We start from the raw sequence: 15,514 nt of genomic DNA, 5'->3' as shown, positions 1-15,514 counted from the left end.
AAGCACATGGAAAGCACGTTGTAATATAGCTACCCTACCATATTTGTTTACAAGACAGATTCTAGCTTGTGATTTTTTAGATTTCTCATTTTCCAGTCTAGTAAATGAGCTATTGATGATGTGCTTTTTATAATAGAAAGACCAGATCATATTAGCTCCATCTAATAACATTTTTAGTAAACCTTTGCTCTGCCGTGTTTACGACTTTTATTTTACAGACCACATTTTACATCTGGATATAGTCTGTAATTTTGATAAATGTAAAATATTTCAACAGGACGGCAAAAGCGAAAGAAAAAGAAAAGTCAAAACAACACAAAACAAGCCAAGGGAAATTGTTACCGTCAATATCCGGTAACTTTTAAATACCCAAAAGCCCTTGGATCACCATCAAAAGCTATGTCTTCAAGAGCTGACAAGGCTGCCAAAGGTCAGAAAGATAAACATCATGCTATTTTAAGAGAATTAGTGCAAGAACCAACAAACAAAACTTGTGCTGAATGTCTGGCAAAAGGTAAATATATAATTATATTTCATTTTATTTTTAGACAAGACCAAATTAATTTATTGTTCTACGGGCCCCACCAACCCTGTTTTTTCAAAAATCAAGGACATAATGATATTGAATTTGCAATGAATCTGTCTCTACCCTTGGCTGTAATCAGGCTGTAATCATGAAGAAATCTTTAGTTGAAGACTCATTATTACCACAAGATTGGAAGGTGGCACATGTCAGTGTAGCTCTAGACCTAAATCTTCATACAAAAATTACGGGAAATGCATATTTGGACTTTGTACCCTATGCTGCACTCAAGCACTTGAGCCAAAATCCCACAAAGGCGGGACAAAAATCAGTTTTTTGAAGTTTGCAAAAAAACGTCACATAGAAGATCTTTCAAATTCAGTACAGTATGTGAATAGAGCAGTAAAAAATACAACTTTTGTATTTTCCTTTCTAGTTCTAGGAATGAAAATAAAGGGATAATGATAATTGAATACTATGCTTTGATGATCCGGAGGATCAATATCGTAAAGCTAGAATCGCTCCCTCTTTGGACAGTCGCAGTTTGATGTTAGTGCACTCTTTGGTGGTTGGGATGATGTGATGGATACTTCTGAAGTAGGATCAGGTGAGCTTGTCTGTCCTTCATCTTCTACCTCTTGGATTGCACCAACTTCACCAATCGTGGGGAAATCGTTTGATATGTTCGACACACGCTTGCTTGCTGAGGAAGAATCTGTTGGTTACTTCAGTTGCGTAAACCACTTGTCTTGTCTTGTGTTGGCTGAACGTCTCTTGATGAGGAGGATGGCATCTCCAAGGATTGGCATAGAATTGTTGGCTGCCTTGATTTTCATTGCTGCTGGTATCGGGTCTTCTTCTCCAAGGCCGAGTCTTTGCAGGTGTTTGATGCTAATGTTAATGACACAACTCTGGCATCCTGTATCAGCCATTGCTTCAAATGTTGATGTTGTGTGCTTTTTCTCATCAAGATGCTACCCAAGTCTTGAGTAATCTTCAACTGCCACCGAGAGAGAGAGCTTGATGTATGATTGTGGCTGGGAATCTCTCTTGATCCATCTGTCTGTGTATAAGTGGTGGTCGAGAGCAGTGGATGATGAAAGAGCGTTGTTTGTGTTGGAGGTTGTAGAACAAAGGAAAGATTTCAATGCTGATACTTCAGTTGTTGCCTTGTTCTTCTGTCTACAAACCACTGCCAAGTGATGGCTCTTCTGGCAGTAATCACATGTTTTGTTGAAGGCTGGACACTTCATCTTTCTGATGGCTGATGATGAGTTCTTTCCGTGACCCTTCTTGCCGCAGTAGTTACAGGACCCTTCTTTGACCTGCTCTCGCTGGTTTCTTTTGTATTGGCTGATTCCAGCTGCTTGGGAGTCATGCAGTTTGTTGGCGGAGCGTCGACCAGCTTCTTTCTTTTCAACAAATTGAAGGACTTCCTCGAGTGACATGTCTTGATTTTGGTCACTGAGAAGATCGAGTTGGATATCATTGTCATATAGTCCTTGAACAACTACATCACGCAGTATATGGTCACTGTAGTTGATTTCACGCTCGCATTGGCAAGTGAGGATGTATTTGCATATGCCAGCTTGTCCTTTGATACTTAGGCTTCCTCTTACGCACCAGTTGAATCCTTTATTGTTATTGTCTTTGTTAAGTTTTTTTCGCTTGTTCGTGCATCTCCTTGATCTTTTTCCGTTCGTTGATTGTGAAATCTTCCGTTATACTTACCTGAAAGAAACAAGTTTCTTTTAGCATGTGTAAATTCTTCATGATAAGATCTTTGTCATGTTTGCAGGGTGACTTTCAGAGGACGGCCATTCTTTGTTTTTCTGTCTCCTAATGTGGTGAGTAACATTGATTTCTGGAACATTGATGTCATCTAGGACTTCTCGGAACCGAAATATGTCATATTTTTTCCCATTTTCTTCTTCGTCCTTATCTGGGCCTGAATATTCGAGAAACCCGTGAACGATCATATTCAGTTTTCTAGATTCTATGTCTCTCTCTTTTCGCTTTCTTCCTTCCGTTTTTGTTCTTCGGCAGATTTTAAGTCTTCTTTGTGCTTCTTGGTAATCTCAGCGTATGTTTTCTTTGATTTTTCCGTCATTATTTCTGCTGTGTGCTTTATTTCCTCCTTAATCATGCTTCTTGTCTTCTCCTCCATCTCTTGTAGTTTCCTGCCAGAAAGGTTTTGAGGTCATTTTTGATGGAATCACGGGTTTTTGTGTTGGTGTTGACCTCCTTGCTCAGTTTTTGTATGACGTCGTCTTTCTTTTTAAGTTCATTTTGCATCATATGTTGAGTGTTTTTTCCCACTTTATTTCTTAGGTTTTTCGTTATTCGTACACAGTTTGAACATAGTAATGATCGTTGTAGGATGTCACGAATATTTTAGTTGATACAGGGGTAACTGTGTGCACTCGTAATGAACTGATCTTTTACATTTTTTGCATGTTAAGCGATCCAGGTCATCGTCTTCAGTACATCTTGATGGCGTGCAAGCTTGAGGTGGTGAGGCTGCTTCGAAAGACTGATCTTTATCCATTTTGATGTTATTTTCATGAATTTTGATGTTTTTATTGGTTTTCAGCCATTTTTCCGAAGAGCGTTGCAAAAGTGTCTGATCTAGTTGACGTATTATATTGTCTATTGTCGCATAGTCACATTCAGGAAAAGGGCATTGGACCACAACCATGACTCAAGGTGTCAGATTGTGTAAGATAAAAACTCTCTGACCTGTGTAGTTCGGGGCTAACCCGATTTGTGAACGTGTTTTTCTTGAAAGGTGAGCATCTAATGTTGGTCCAGACACCAGAGTGAAAACGAAACGTCTTGGGTTGCACAAACAAATAAGGTAATAACTGTTATACCTGTATAGTTTGGGGCTAACCTGATGTGGAGAAGCTTTGGGTGGCAGTTATAGCCGGTTGTGCTGGACCAAGCAGATGCAACCACAAAGTTGTAACAGCAGAGTTGCCAGTTGATGTGATATAGCAGAGTTGCCAGTTGATGTGACGTAGCAGAGTTGCCAGTTGATGTGTGTAGCAGAGTTGTCAGTTAATGAAAAGTGAGTGCAGAGATGCAAGACTTGTGTATAGCCAGTGTGTCGTTGGAAGCCAGCTGGTTGGGTATATTGGTGACCCGATCGTTGAGCTGAGCTTGCCTCTCGGATAAGGCTGTGTTGAGATATTCCTCCAAGTCAATTGATTATAAGTCAAACATAAATAATAACCAGGAGGTTTTTCTACTTAGTATATAACATTAGTGAATGTTTGACTGAAACGATATAAAGAATATATACAATGAAGGTGATATATCTCTAGATTGCGTGAATTAGATCTTCCTATGCTTGAGTTTAGAAGACACTTTTGTGACATGGTCCAACTTTACAAGCACATGAACTATTACGAAAAAGATACCATCCCAAACAAGATAGCCCGTTAAACGCGACCAAACAGAAGGCACAACTTTGAGATGATTCCAAACTTTAGAAGCGATGGACTCCGTGGTGTACAAACGAATTCCTTCTTTTATCGAACTATACCAACCTGCAAATCAATTTATAGCCAGACGGTGTCAATCGAACAACTTTGAACAAAAATTACAATCGAACCAATCGAACGTAATCGAACGCGATCAAATAATTGCGATTCGATTGTCGAACGTAATCGAATCTCAATCGAACAGCCAATTCCTGGGTAATATTCGATTGTGTCCGATTGCGTTTGAGTAAGGTTAGATTGGTTTGATTAATAGTTGAGCTATGTTCGATTTCGTTTAATTAGGATTATGTTTGATGAGTTTGATTAAATTAAATTGAATCACGCCGTTAGGGCTATTTAGTGGGCGGCTGAGTGCTTAAGTACCATACCAAAGCGAATAAAATCTAATATAATACACCGTTTAGGAGTCTCACCTCCTCCACTAGGTTCCACCGTGAAAACGGTAGGTAAAAATGCGCACTTTAGTACTGTGGAAGGTTAGAGGAATGTAAACATTGTCAGTTTTTATCTTTCCTTTAAAAAGAATGACTTATATATTTGAACATGATATCAATGATAATTTTATGGATCTTTCCTGAAAATTTCACAAAAATTCATCAAGAGGAAAAGAAGTTATGATTAAAAGGAGTTCTTTACCTACCGTTTTTCTGCTGGGTTTCCTTATGTAAACCAAATTTTTACCCACTGTTTTTTTACGCTCTCCCCCGTAGTTTCCCGCGATCACTAAAATCAAAACAATGGAAAATTGTTTGAACGCGTGCGCAGTCGACACTACTAAACGGTGTATTGAATCAATCGAACGTAATCGAAGCAATCGAACAGCAACTCCTGGGTAATATTCGATTGCGATTAGATTGCGTTCGACAATCGAATTGCAATTATTCGATTGCGTTCAATTGATTCGGCGTTCGATTTGTTCGATTTACACCGTCTGGTTATAGTTAGGTTGTTTGGTGGGGTGGGTTAAAGGATGTTTTCATTCTGTGCTAACTGTTACTTCTCGCATCATGTTTCGTGAGAGGTTCTAAATCCGACACCACTGCCTAAATCCGATGGGGTCTTTCAAAGATACAAACAAAAACAAAAACAAATCTTTCGCTGTGACGCAGCGAAGATACCAAAGTGTCAAGTAAACTGAGAGATTTGATACACTGAACCAATTGAACCAAATAACAATAATTGCTTCTTATAACAAAACATATTTTTTTATTGTAATATGCACAACGTCATAAATGACAACAGTAGTAACAGCATCATAAAAAGTAATGGGATGTTTTGATTTTCCAAAGCACACGAAAATATAAAAGAGGTCTATGTACGAGTGTGCTAATTTTGAAACGTTACGTAATCAAGCCTGGTTTTTATTACTTTACACTGGCACTTGGCTTGATTGCGGGCCTTCTGTAAATAAACATCCGGACTTATGGGTGGTAAAGAGGGCGTTGATAGTTGCCGCCTCTTTGATTCGATGTTTTTTATTCAAATTAAGAGCTACCGCATCCGCCCTTTTTTCAAATTCGTGCCATTTTTGCAACTTAGTCTGTTTGTTTTTTTATGGAAACCAGCCAAAGTTGTTTCGTATTTTTCCCGCACAAGTCACTTTTATTACAAAACTGTTATCGTTTTAAACATATGAGCAACTGATCCAGAATAAAAGGTAATTATTTTTACAACTCACACTTTTTAATTACATTATCTTGACATTACAGCTATCTTGTTAGATGGTTTGTTTCAAGAGTTCTAGCAATAGTTTATCGTTCAACTTGGATAGGGAATGTTTGTAAACATATAATTTTTTTTCATAACAGTTATTTGGTGGGTCGGAATTAGGCAGTGGTGTCGGATTTAGGACCTTTCACGGTTTCTTTTTTATATTGCTTCAGCCCAATGTTTAGGCTGCAATCACAAATAGATTGTGTTCGATCGGTTTGCATCATTTTTAGTAGGCCAGGCAGTACTAATTGCACGTTTGAAGTAATCAATAATGATTGATAATAATCAAAGGTGCTTAGAGACCACCTATTGATTCTATTTATCAGTGATCAAATACTCACTCGACTCCAAATCGTGGCATTTTCTTCGACCATTTTTGATTTGTTCGATCATTTAGATTACTATTTGATTGCTTTCGATCATATTGGATACCTCCGGTTGATTGTGTCAAATATGTTTCCTGTAGCAACGAGTCAGAGTTTGTCTTGTCCAATAAAAACGCACAAAAACCACTTTCATTTTCTACGACCAATCAGAACGCACAATATGAGTTACTTGAGGAAACCCAGTGCGAAAAGCACTCAAAATGGCTGGGTAGCCCTAACTGTTCATATAAAAGTTACGAAAACGTATATTTGGACTTTGTACCCTACGCTGCACGTAAGCACGACCCTGGACACTGCCGTACGTTGTACGGTGTTGTCCGGTGGGCGTACAGTGGGAACAAGTCAACCTATTTTGACCACCGTATAAGGTACAGCGGCTACACCGTACCGTAACTTGGTCTAATGTCGACATCCCTCCTCTAATTCTGACACCCTTTTTATCAGCTGAAATTGATAGAAAGGTTGAAACTGTTTTTCTTGGCTTAATGGTCCCAGAGGAATAATCCTTTTTCAATCAGTGATTCAAGCTTTCATATTATTCCTGTCTCTAAAAAAGGGTGTCGGAATTAGACAAGGGATGTCGACTTACCAACTTACTGTACAGTGTACGGTGGGAGCTATTCCTCAAAGATTTATTTCCGCCGTTCTCGTTCGGTGTAGCTGCCTTTTGGTAAATAAATCTAAGAAGTTGTTTAGCTTTAGAATTGAATACAATAGTATAAGAATGAACGCACTACTTTCAATTTTGAAACTAGAAAGAAACTTTGGTCTGAGAAAACAAACCACGCGAAAAAAGATTAAACGTGATTAGACTTACTAGATTGTTTTCTGAAACAGTTTTTAAACTGTCAATTGACGTTTTTCTAACCTTAAATTGTTTAGTTTTTTATTTACAAGTTGAAAAGGTTTAAATAGACCTTTTCACCTTTTCCTCTGCCATATTACATTATATGCAAAATTACAGGAACGAAAAAGCTGTAGTTGGAATAATAAGCATGTTGAGCAGAGTTAATGCATGCTAATTCAGGAGAATATTAGCATGCCATATAACCAGACAGTGTCAAACGAACAAGATGGCATTCAAAAATTGCGTGAGGTTTTCAAAAACAGCAAAAAAAAAGAAATTTGAATATCCTTTTTAAAAATAACTCTTTTCAAACGAAACTTCACAATATTGGTTCTAAAGGTGATATAAGTAGGTTGAAAAAAAAAATTTTGTAAAATGGGCCAAAACTGCGGCACAAATCAAGAAAAATACTATGTTGATAAAACAGCAGCCACAAATTTGTTCAATGAGTAAAAATCATTTTTTTCAGATGAAACTCGTAGCAAAAGGGTTTATCCACAAAATATCAAAAATGGAACCAAAATCATTGGGTCATTGGGCTAGAATTGCGGCTCAAAGTTGACGATTTTTTCATATATGCTTTGATTGAAGCCACATTTTAAGCCCATTGAAAACCATGTAGCCACAAATTAAACCCATAAGTATCTTTATAAGACATTAAACTACCAATTCCAAGAAAAATGGTTAAAAAATATTGAAGTCTTAAAGCAGGACAGCACATAAGCCAACCCTAAAAATGCCAACTAATACTTATATGTAACAGCTCAGAAGGTTTTATGTAAAAAAAATGGTATTTGCAGCCACAAAATGTACACTTTTTCTTAAAATAACACTGTATTGTGTCAGATTGTGTTTGTTTTGCATCAGGCTTTGCAAATATTCATATTTCGAAAACAAAACCCAACCTGGAATTTGTAAATTGATAAATTACTGATTGAAGCCACATTTTAAGCTGTTTTAAGCCCATTGAAAACCCTGCAGCCACAAATTAAACCCATAAGTATCTTTATCAGACCTCAAACTACCAATTCCAAGAAAAACGGTTAAAAAATATTGAAGTCTTAAAGCAGGACAGCACATATAAGCCAACCCGTTGAGTGAGCCACATGACATACAGCCACAAAACCTGCCCTCACTTTGCCATCTTATATTTCAAGACTGAATCACTCAACTTCAAAGGGAGCCACATTTTTGGAAAGCTCATCAATTTCCTTATTTTATAGAATTTTGTACTACACAGCAGCCACAAGAATATCAACGCTGTGGGCTAAAAAGTGGCTGTGAATGAAAACCTCACTTTTTGGGGTTCTATTTTTGAATGCAATCACAAGTTTGATCAAAAATGGAGATCGAACCAATCGAATGTAATTAAATGCAATTGAATAGAATCAAATGTGATCGAATAATTTAATCAAACTCAATCGAACAGCCGATTACTTGGTAATATTTGATTGCATTCAATTAACGTCCAATTGGTACAATTGCTATTTCATTATGTTCGGTTGGTTCAATTACGATCATGTTTGATCCAAATTTGCACGTCTACTGTACGAGAGCAAATAAAGTAAGCAAATACAATTGAATCAATTGAACATAATTGAACATAATCAAATACAATCGACTGTAATCAAAGCAATTGAACAACAAATACTGGGTAATATTTGATTGTGATTAGATTATTTTGACAATCAAATCACAATTATTCTATTGGATTTGATTCTGTTCAATTGATTCGACATTTGATTCTTTTGATTGACACCGTCTGGATTCAATTGGTAATATATCTAATTTCCCTATGGTTTTACTTGCATACACTGAAGTATGGAGTAATTAGTTAAGCAAATAGACTGTCACATTCACCTAAAGGTATTGTCCTCCCAGAAAATTCAAAATTTCATCTCACTGCAAATAACAGTATCTTATCTATCTAAACGACTGCATGTGGGTAAAAATCAGGAAATGTGGAGTGTTTCAGCTGAAGAAAGTTGAAAAACAACCACAGTTAGATATTTGGCTGTATCTTTTCATTGAGTGAAGCTATAGTCCTTTTCACTTTTCTTCTGCCATCTTGGATTATATGCAAAAATCATGGCAAAAAATTTGCTGCTGTCAGATATTGAAATGAAAATAGAAAATAGAAATGCCTTCTTAACATTTATTTTAGGTCCAAGATGGTCTTCCTGGAGCTTGGGTGTATTTGTATGTATAAGATGTGCTGGTATCCACCGGAATTTGGGTGTTCATATCTCAAAAATGAAGTCAATTGACTTGGATAGTTGGACACCAGAGCAGCTCCAGGTGAAGTATATTAACAGGTTGTCCAGAGTTTCAGTCTCTTCAAATCACAGAAGTCTCTCTAAACTTTAGCTTAAGTCTCATCAGCTTTATACTATTTGTCATGTTTTAGGACATTTAGACAAGTAGCTGATACCGAATGAATATTTAATTCTAAGAATATTTTGCAAACAAACTCATTGGTTATTTTGCAAATTAGTATGACCTTTCTTAGTATAAAATCGAACCGCGACAATGAAGTGTTTAATGAACATGTCCGGAAATAATTTTGTAATTGATAACGTCACAGGCAAAACCAATTATATACCAATCAAAGTTTCAAATTTTGATGTTATTATCACATTTTTTCGAGTCGAATATCTGGAGTTAAGAAATCATATATACTCACTTGGAAGTCATTATATTGAATTTTCATTTTGATGAGTTTGAAATTTCGGATTTTTGTCGTATAGGACAGATGAAAACGACGTTTCAGACGTTTAAAAAACTGTCATAACATGTTTATTGATAAAGGTGACAACGTTTCGATTGGTATATAATATGTATATGTTTGATGTTGAAATTTTTTTAGTTACCCTATGGGTACAAATGACGTCATTGTGTCTGGTAAATAATTGAACGGACGCTGGTCGGGCCTTTTAGGATAGCAAGTTTTATATGATTGATATGACTTTTATTTAATATTGCACATTTTGTTTTTTGTTTCTATAATGTTTATTTTCTGGTTTCTTAAACTTAGAATGTTTTGCGATGGGGAAACAAAAGAGCTGCTGAATATTATGAGTGCTACTTACCAAAGGACTTCACAAGACCCCAAGCAACTCAGTAAATCATTTGCATTATTTAGTTTTTTAATGTCTCACACTTTGATATATAAGAGCTGTTAATCTAATAAAAGAAACATTAGCAATTAGATTCTGATTAAAAAATCGAAAGAAAAGTATAGGGTTTCTTTGGCCCTCCTTTATGATGGTGCGAAAGGATCCTTTTATTTAGATCTGAACAGGTCATAATCAAATTATATTTTAAACCACCAAAAATTCTATTAAAAAAATTATATTTTTTTCGATTAATTTCAGTGCTCTTGAGGCATTTATCAGAAATAAATATGAAAAGAAACTTTATATCAAGAAGGATGGGGAACCACCTGAAAACCCTCAATCAAAGGTAGATCGATTGAAAAATGACTCTAGAGAAGACAAAGAGAAGGACAAAAAGGTTTGTTAAAATATACTGTATGATAAAGAATAATTCAAATAAAACTATCTTTCCAAAATGGTTTCAAATCTACATTTATAAAAATTCGATTTAGTAGGAGGCCAACCCTGATAATCCTTTGGGAGATTAGATGTTTTCCCCTGCTATACGCTATGACCTTCTCACATGCTATCTCACTCCATCAGAAAAGTACTCTTTACCAGTTAACCCCTTTTTCTTACAATAGCGAGTTTATGTATTCGAGATAAATGGAGGGGGACGGTATAAAGCAAAGTTGACATGTCTCCAAAACCACCGTCCACTTTGCTCGACGACGGTATAAACACCAAGATACCGTCGTCTGTTTAGGTGAGCAAAGGCGATATAGAGCCGTACACCAACTATCGACTTTGTTTTGCATCATTTCACTTACCACCACCCTTGATATCCTCCGCTACATAAACTCGGTAATGACAATCTGGGAATAAAGGTTTTAAAATGGGTTTTATTTTAACTTTTTAGACAACTTCCACAGCAAGTAGACAACGTCGAGCTGAAAAGAAAGTAGATCTATCAAAACCAGCTACCACAGCGTCTTCAAATAATACTATACTCAATATGGCAAAGACTGAACCGGTTAGTATTTAACAATTGAAAGTATCTATTTCTTAAGTGATGCTTCGATTCTTTTATAATGGGCTACTACCAGGGTTCTGTTCAAATTTGAAGTCTTTGTTTTGAATTTCACCAAATCTGACCAAATAAGGAAAAAATCTTGTTCTTATCATTAGAAAAAATCCAGTCCTGCCACAGCTAATACATTATCAGCTGAACAACACCAAAAGAGTCATTCAATGAACGATTTGTTGTCTTTGGATCATCCTACACCAACTGCTAATGCTGAAGTTAAGCACTCTGCAAGTAGCAATGATTTGTTGAACTTTGGTGGTGTAAGTAGTTCACTTTTGATGGTGTCATAAATTCATTCACTTTATTAAGCCACATCAAAAGTTAGCGACAAGAAAATCACCAATTTTGGAGATAATGACTAATTTTTTTAATCTGTAAGTGAAAACTTTGTATCAAATCTTGCCATCGAATAGTCTTCCCCAGATGAGTCAGTAAGATAAGAGAAACATGTATTTTTTTTGTTTCAGTGGTCAGATCCAGTACCAGCGGCTTCTTCTGCAAATGCTGATCCCTTTAGTTCAAACACAACAACAACGTCGGCACAGACCAATACTGATCTCTTTGCCAATGCACCTGCACAAACCACTCCAGAAGCTCCTGCAAAATCGGCAAAAGGTTTAGCTTATATTAGATTACTGACTTTTTTTATTTATTTATATAATCTTTTATTGATCCCAACTGACTATTATAAGCTGTCTCTAAGCTTATTTAGTTAAAATCTTGATCAAAGTTTTTAGAAAGTGACCATAATGGTTCAAACAACTCAATGTGGTGGTTCATCACTTTGCAAAGTGTCGACAACTTTGTCTCATTGCTACCATTAGGGAACCACTTTTGATAAAATGGTGGATATTGCAAGAATTTTGTTTAAGTGTTGGTTTGAAATATAGTTTGAAAACAAAAACTTGGTTTTTAATTCATCTATGGATGCTCTCTGGAGTTTTAGATCTTTTAGGAAAACTTTGCCATTAATGCTGAAGGTGTTAAAGATCATTGTTACTTCTTCACTTCAAATTTAATGCAATAATATTGTTCTTTTCTTATAGAATCAATTTTATCACTGTATGGAAGTAGTACGAACACAGGGATGAAACCCCAGCAACAACAACAACAACAACAACAACAGCAAATGTTTGGTGTTCCAGGTGGTGTTTATACCATGAACAACATGATGCCCCAACAACAGCAACAACAGATGCACCAACAACAACGATTCCAACACCAACAGCAGCAGCCTCAAATGCAACAATACAATCAACAGGGAATGATGAGCCAGGTAATTTTAACGAATTAAATGTTCCAATTTTTCTTTTAATCTGTTGTAAACAGAATTCCTTTGGGGTGGTATGAGTTTGAAAGATATATAGTTTTTGAATTTTTCAATTGATAAATCTTGTGAACGACCTTAAATCTAATTTAAAAAACCTGGCGAAAATTAAAGACTGTCTTTAATTTGAAAATGAAAATCATCATTGATTTTGTAACCTTTTTGGACCTACCCCGGTGGGGTGGAGGTCCTATAAAATTAACATGTGTTTGGTCGTCCGTTCGTTCGTTCGTCTGTTCGTCTGTTACCAACTACTTTTTGATATGTCGATTATTGACGATTTTGAGCACTTTCAGAAAGTAACTTTTTTTATTTAATTGAGCATAACTTTTGATCTAATGAATCGAATTTAATAAATGACCCATCAAAATTTAAGTTTATCTTTCTTCTTTCCAATGAAATAGGAACGGTTTTTAAAACATTTTTAGATTTCGAGAAAATTAGTTTTAAAGAGAGAAACTTTTTTGTGGCGCACCTGGTATAAAAATCGCTATTTATAAGCATAGATCAATGTTCTCGTAATGTAGTCATATTATTATTTTTATTAGTTTTTTTTTAAGATGAAAATGTCACGGTAGAGCGCGATGGTTTGAGTTTTCTAGAAACCTTATTTATTAAGCTGTGCATTTTTCTGATAGTGGATAATTGTTTTTATAAAGAAAAGCGTTTAATAGCGTTTCATTGTTTCAATGATCATTGATTAGTTTTGATAACCAGGTAGGTCTATAAAAGTATCACTTGTTATATTAAAGCTTATTTTTGTCTTCTTTCTCGACACACAGATGAACCAGATGAACATGCAAATGCAACAGATGAATTTCAACCAGCAGCCACAACAACAACAACAACAATTTAATATGATGAATCAACAACAAACACCACAACAACAATTTAATTCGTACAAGCAACAGCCACAACGGCAACCTATGATGAACACACAACAACAACGGCAAACTATGATGAACACACAAATGAACGCAGGTTTTCCTCAGCAACAACCACAACAACAGTCGCAAATGCAAGGGTTCAATATGATGGGTCAGAATCAAGGGATGTCAGGAATGGGTGGATCAAATATGCAAAGTATGGGTTGGAGTCAACCTCAACAACAAATGGGTCAACAGCCACAACAACAGATGTTTGGTGGTCTTAATGGTAATATGAATGGTATGGTAAACAGTGGCAATACTGGTGGAAATACAATGAATAATTTACTGTGGAATTAATTAAAAAAATAGCAATCTCACCTGGACCTCTCTAATCATGTACTGTTTTGCTGTGCAAAATTATACTAAAAAGCATATAATCATTCAGGAGATTCTAGCAGGCTGTTATAAACTTTCAAATTGCAGTTCCCCGACTGATAGATATTAACAGATGTTTTGTTGTTTGTTATTGTTTGCTTTTCATCAGAACGTCCTGCTATTGACATTTTTACTCATACATTTCTTAGAATTTACGATAATTTCTCTTTTCTTTAACTTATTTTTATTAATGGATTTTAATAAAAGGGTCCTCCAAAGATTTTCCTTGTTATTTTTGGTTAGTTGTTGATTTTTTACATCCTGTATATTTTTGAATTAGTTGCTCTATATACAACATTATCTTTGTGCATTTTCTCAAATAATTTCGTTGACTGTTTGCTTTGACTTCTTTAATTATCTATCACAGTAAGAGCTTATCTTGTATTGTTTGGGTATTTTATAAATATGATTTATTTCATATTTGTTGTGGTCGATATTTTGTCGTTTATTTTGAAATTTGAATACATGAGTTGTTTTCAGTAACGTGGAATCTTTGATAATAACTGAAATTATACAAGATGTCGGGAAACGTCTGAACTTTTTCGTGGGTCACCCGGTATTGTCTTGTGTAACAACAAGAAAATGTCGACTTCTTAAGTAGCCGCAACCCTTTAAATGTTTTGTATATGAGTGATAAGGATTTTATAATTTTCATTGTATATTTGGTTTTTGTATGGTGTCAATATGAAGGAACATTTTAAATCTTCACTCATTAAAACAAAATAATTATTATTGTATTTTAACGAATTTAATATTACCTTACAGTCTCAGATATAAAAAAAACCTTACCGGCTGACTAGACTTCTGAAGTTTTATTCTGCTGGAAGTACATTTTCATTCGCGAGAAACCACTGGACAAAGTTTCTCAATCCCGGCCAAGCAAAAATCTTTGATAGGAGTTTTTTTGGAAAGTGGTACCCTAATGGTAACACTACTCAAAAGCGGTGTAAATGTACCGAGAATGGATTTACTAGATTTACTTTTCCTTGAATAGTTTCTCGAATGTTATTTTCTTTGAAATATCGTCTAATACTTCCCCTTCTCACAGACCCGGTAGGATTTTTTTCAGCCATTGGATTGATACTCCCATGTGGGAGTGGGATTCGAATTCCATTTTTTTCGAACCAAAAAATTCAGTAAGCACGGAAAAAGTAGCACAAAATTATCAAGTGACGATTATAGCATATATGATTATTTTCAATGGGAATAAAAATTAGAGTATAACTTTCCACTGGCGACGATATTTTGGCCAATTTTCAAGTGGGAAAGGGTCCCAGTTGGTCTGTCAGAAGGTTTCTAAGGTTTTTTTACTACTTTTCTTTTCTATTTCAGGAAAAATAAAACACACATAAATGAAAATGTTAAAAATAACACTTAAAAAAATGACTTTGAGTTGGATAGATGTCATGATCAATGGAATGGAAACAAAACGAGTCGAAAATTTCGCTTATTTAAACTGCATGGGGAAAAAAAGTAGTTGAGATGGAAGCTAATTCAAAATCTACTACTACTACTACAAGGAAAAGATTGAGAGTTATTGGTCATAAATTAAGTACGGGATGTATTGGTCAACACAAGCCAATAGGTATTTATTTTATCTCGCTTTTAAGAAATACAATCCTTCATACAAATTCAATAAGATTTTCATGGGTGTGACTCCAAACTCGTTTACCAACTTTTTGTAGATTCTTTTCTCGTAAGGTTGCATCAATAAGAAAAAAATTAT

The 15,514-nt window shown here is 35.4% G+C and overlaps 1 protein-coding gene across 1 annotated transcript; it reads left to right on the top strand.

Annotated features, from left to right (window-relative positions):
- The first annotated feature begins 266 nt into the window (after positions 1 to 266).
- Positions 267 to 14,589, top strand: LOC136798245 (uncharacterized). The gene is made up of 9 exons (XM_067054827.1): positions 267 to 514; positions 9,140 to 9,273; positions 10,010 to 10,095; positions 10,350 to 10,488; positions 10,990 to 11,103; positions 11,259 to 11,417; positions 11,625 to 11,772; positions 12,204 to 12,433; positions 13,267 to 14,589. Exons 1-9 carry the CDS (start codon positions 400 to 402, stop codon positions 13,708 to 13,710), a joined length of 1,569 nt encoding a protein of 522 aa, XP_066910928.1. The 5' UTR covers positions 267 to 399; the 3' UTR covers positions 13,711 to 14,589.
- Positions 14,590 to 15,514: the final 925 nt, after the last annotated feature.

Source organism: Clytia hemisphaerica, unplaced genomic scaffold (assembly GCF_902728285.1).
Source record: "Clytia hemisphaerica strain Z4C2 unplaced genomic scaffold, Clytia hemisphaerica genome assembly, whole genome shotgun sequence".
Lineage (NCBI taxonomy): Eukaryota > Metazoa > Cnidaria > Hydrozoa > Leptothecata > Clytiidae > Clytia > Clytia hemisphaerica.
This window is presented reverse-complemented; position numbering and strand designations above follow the sequence as displayed.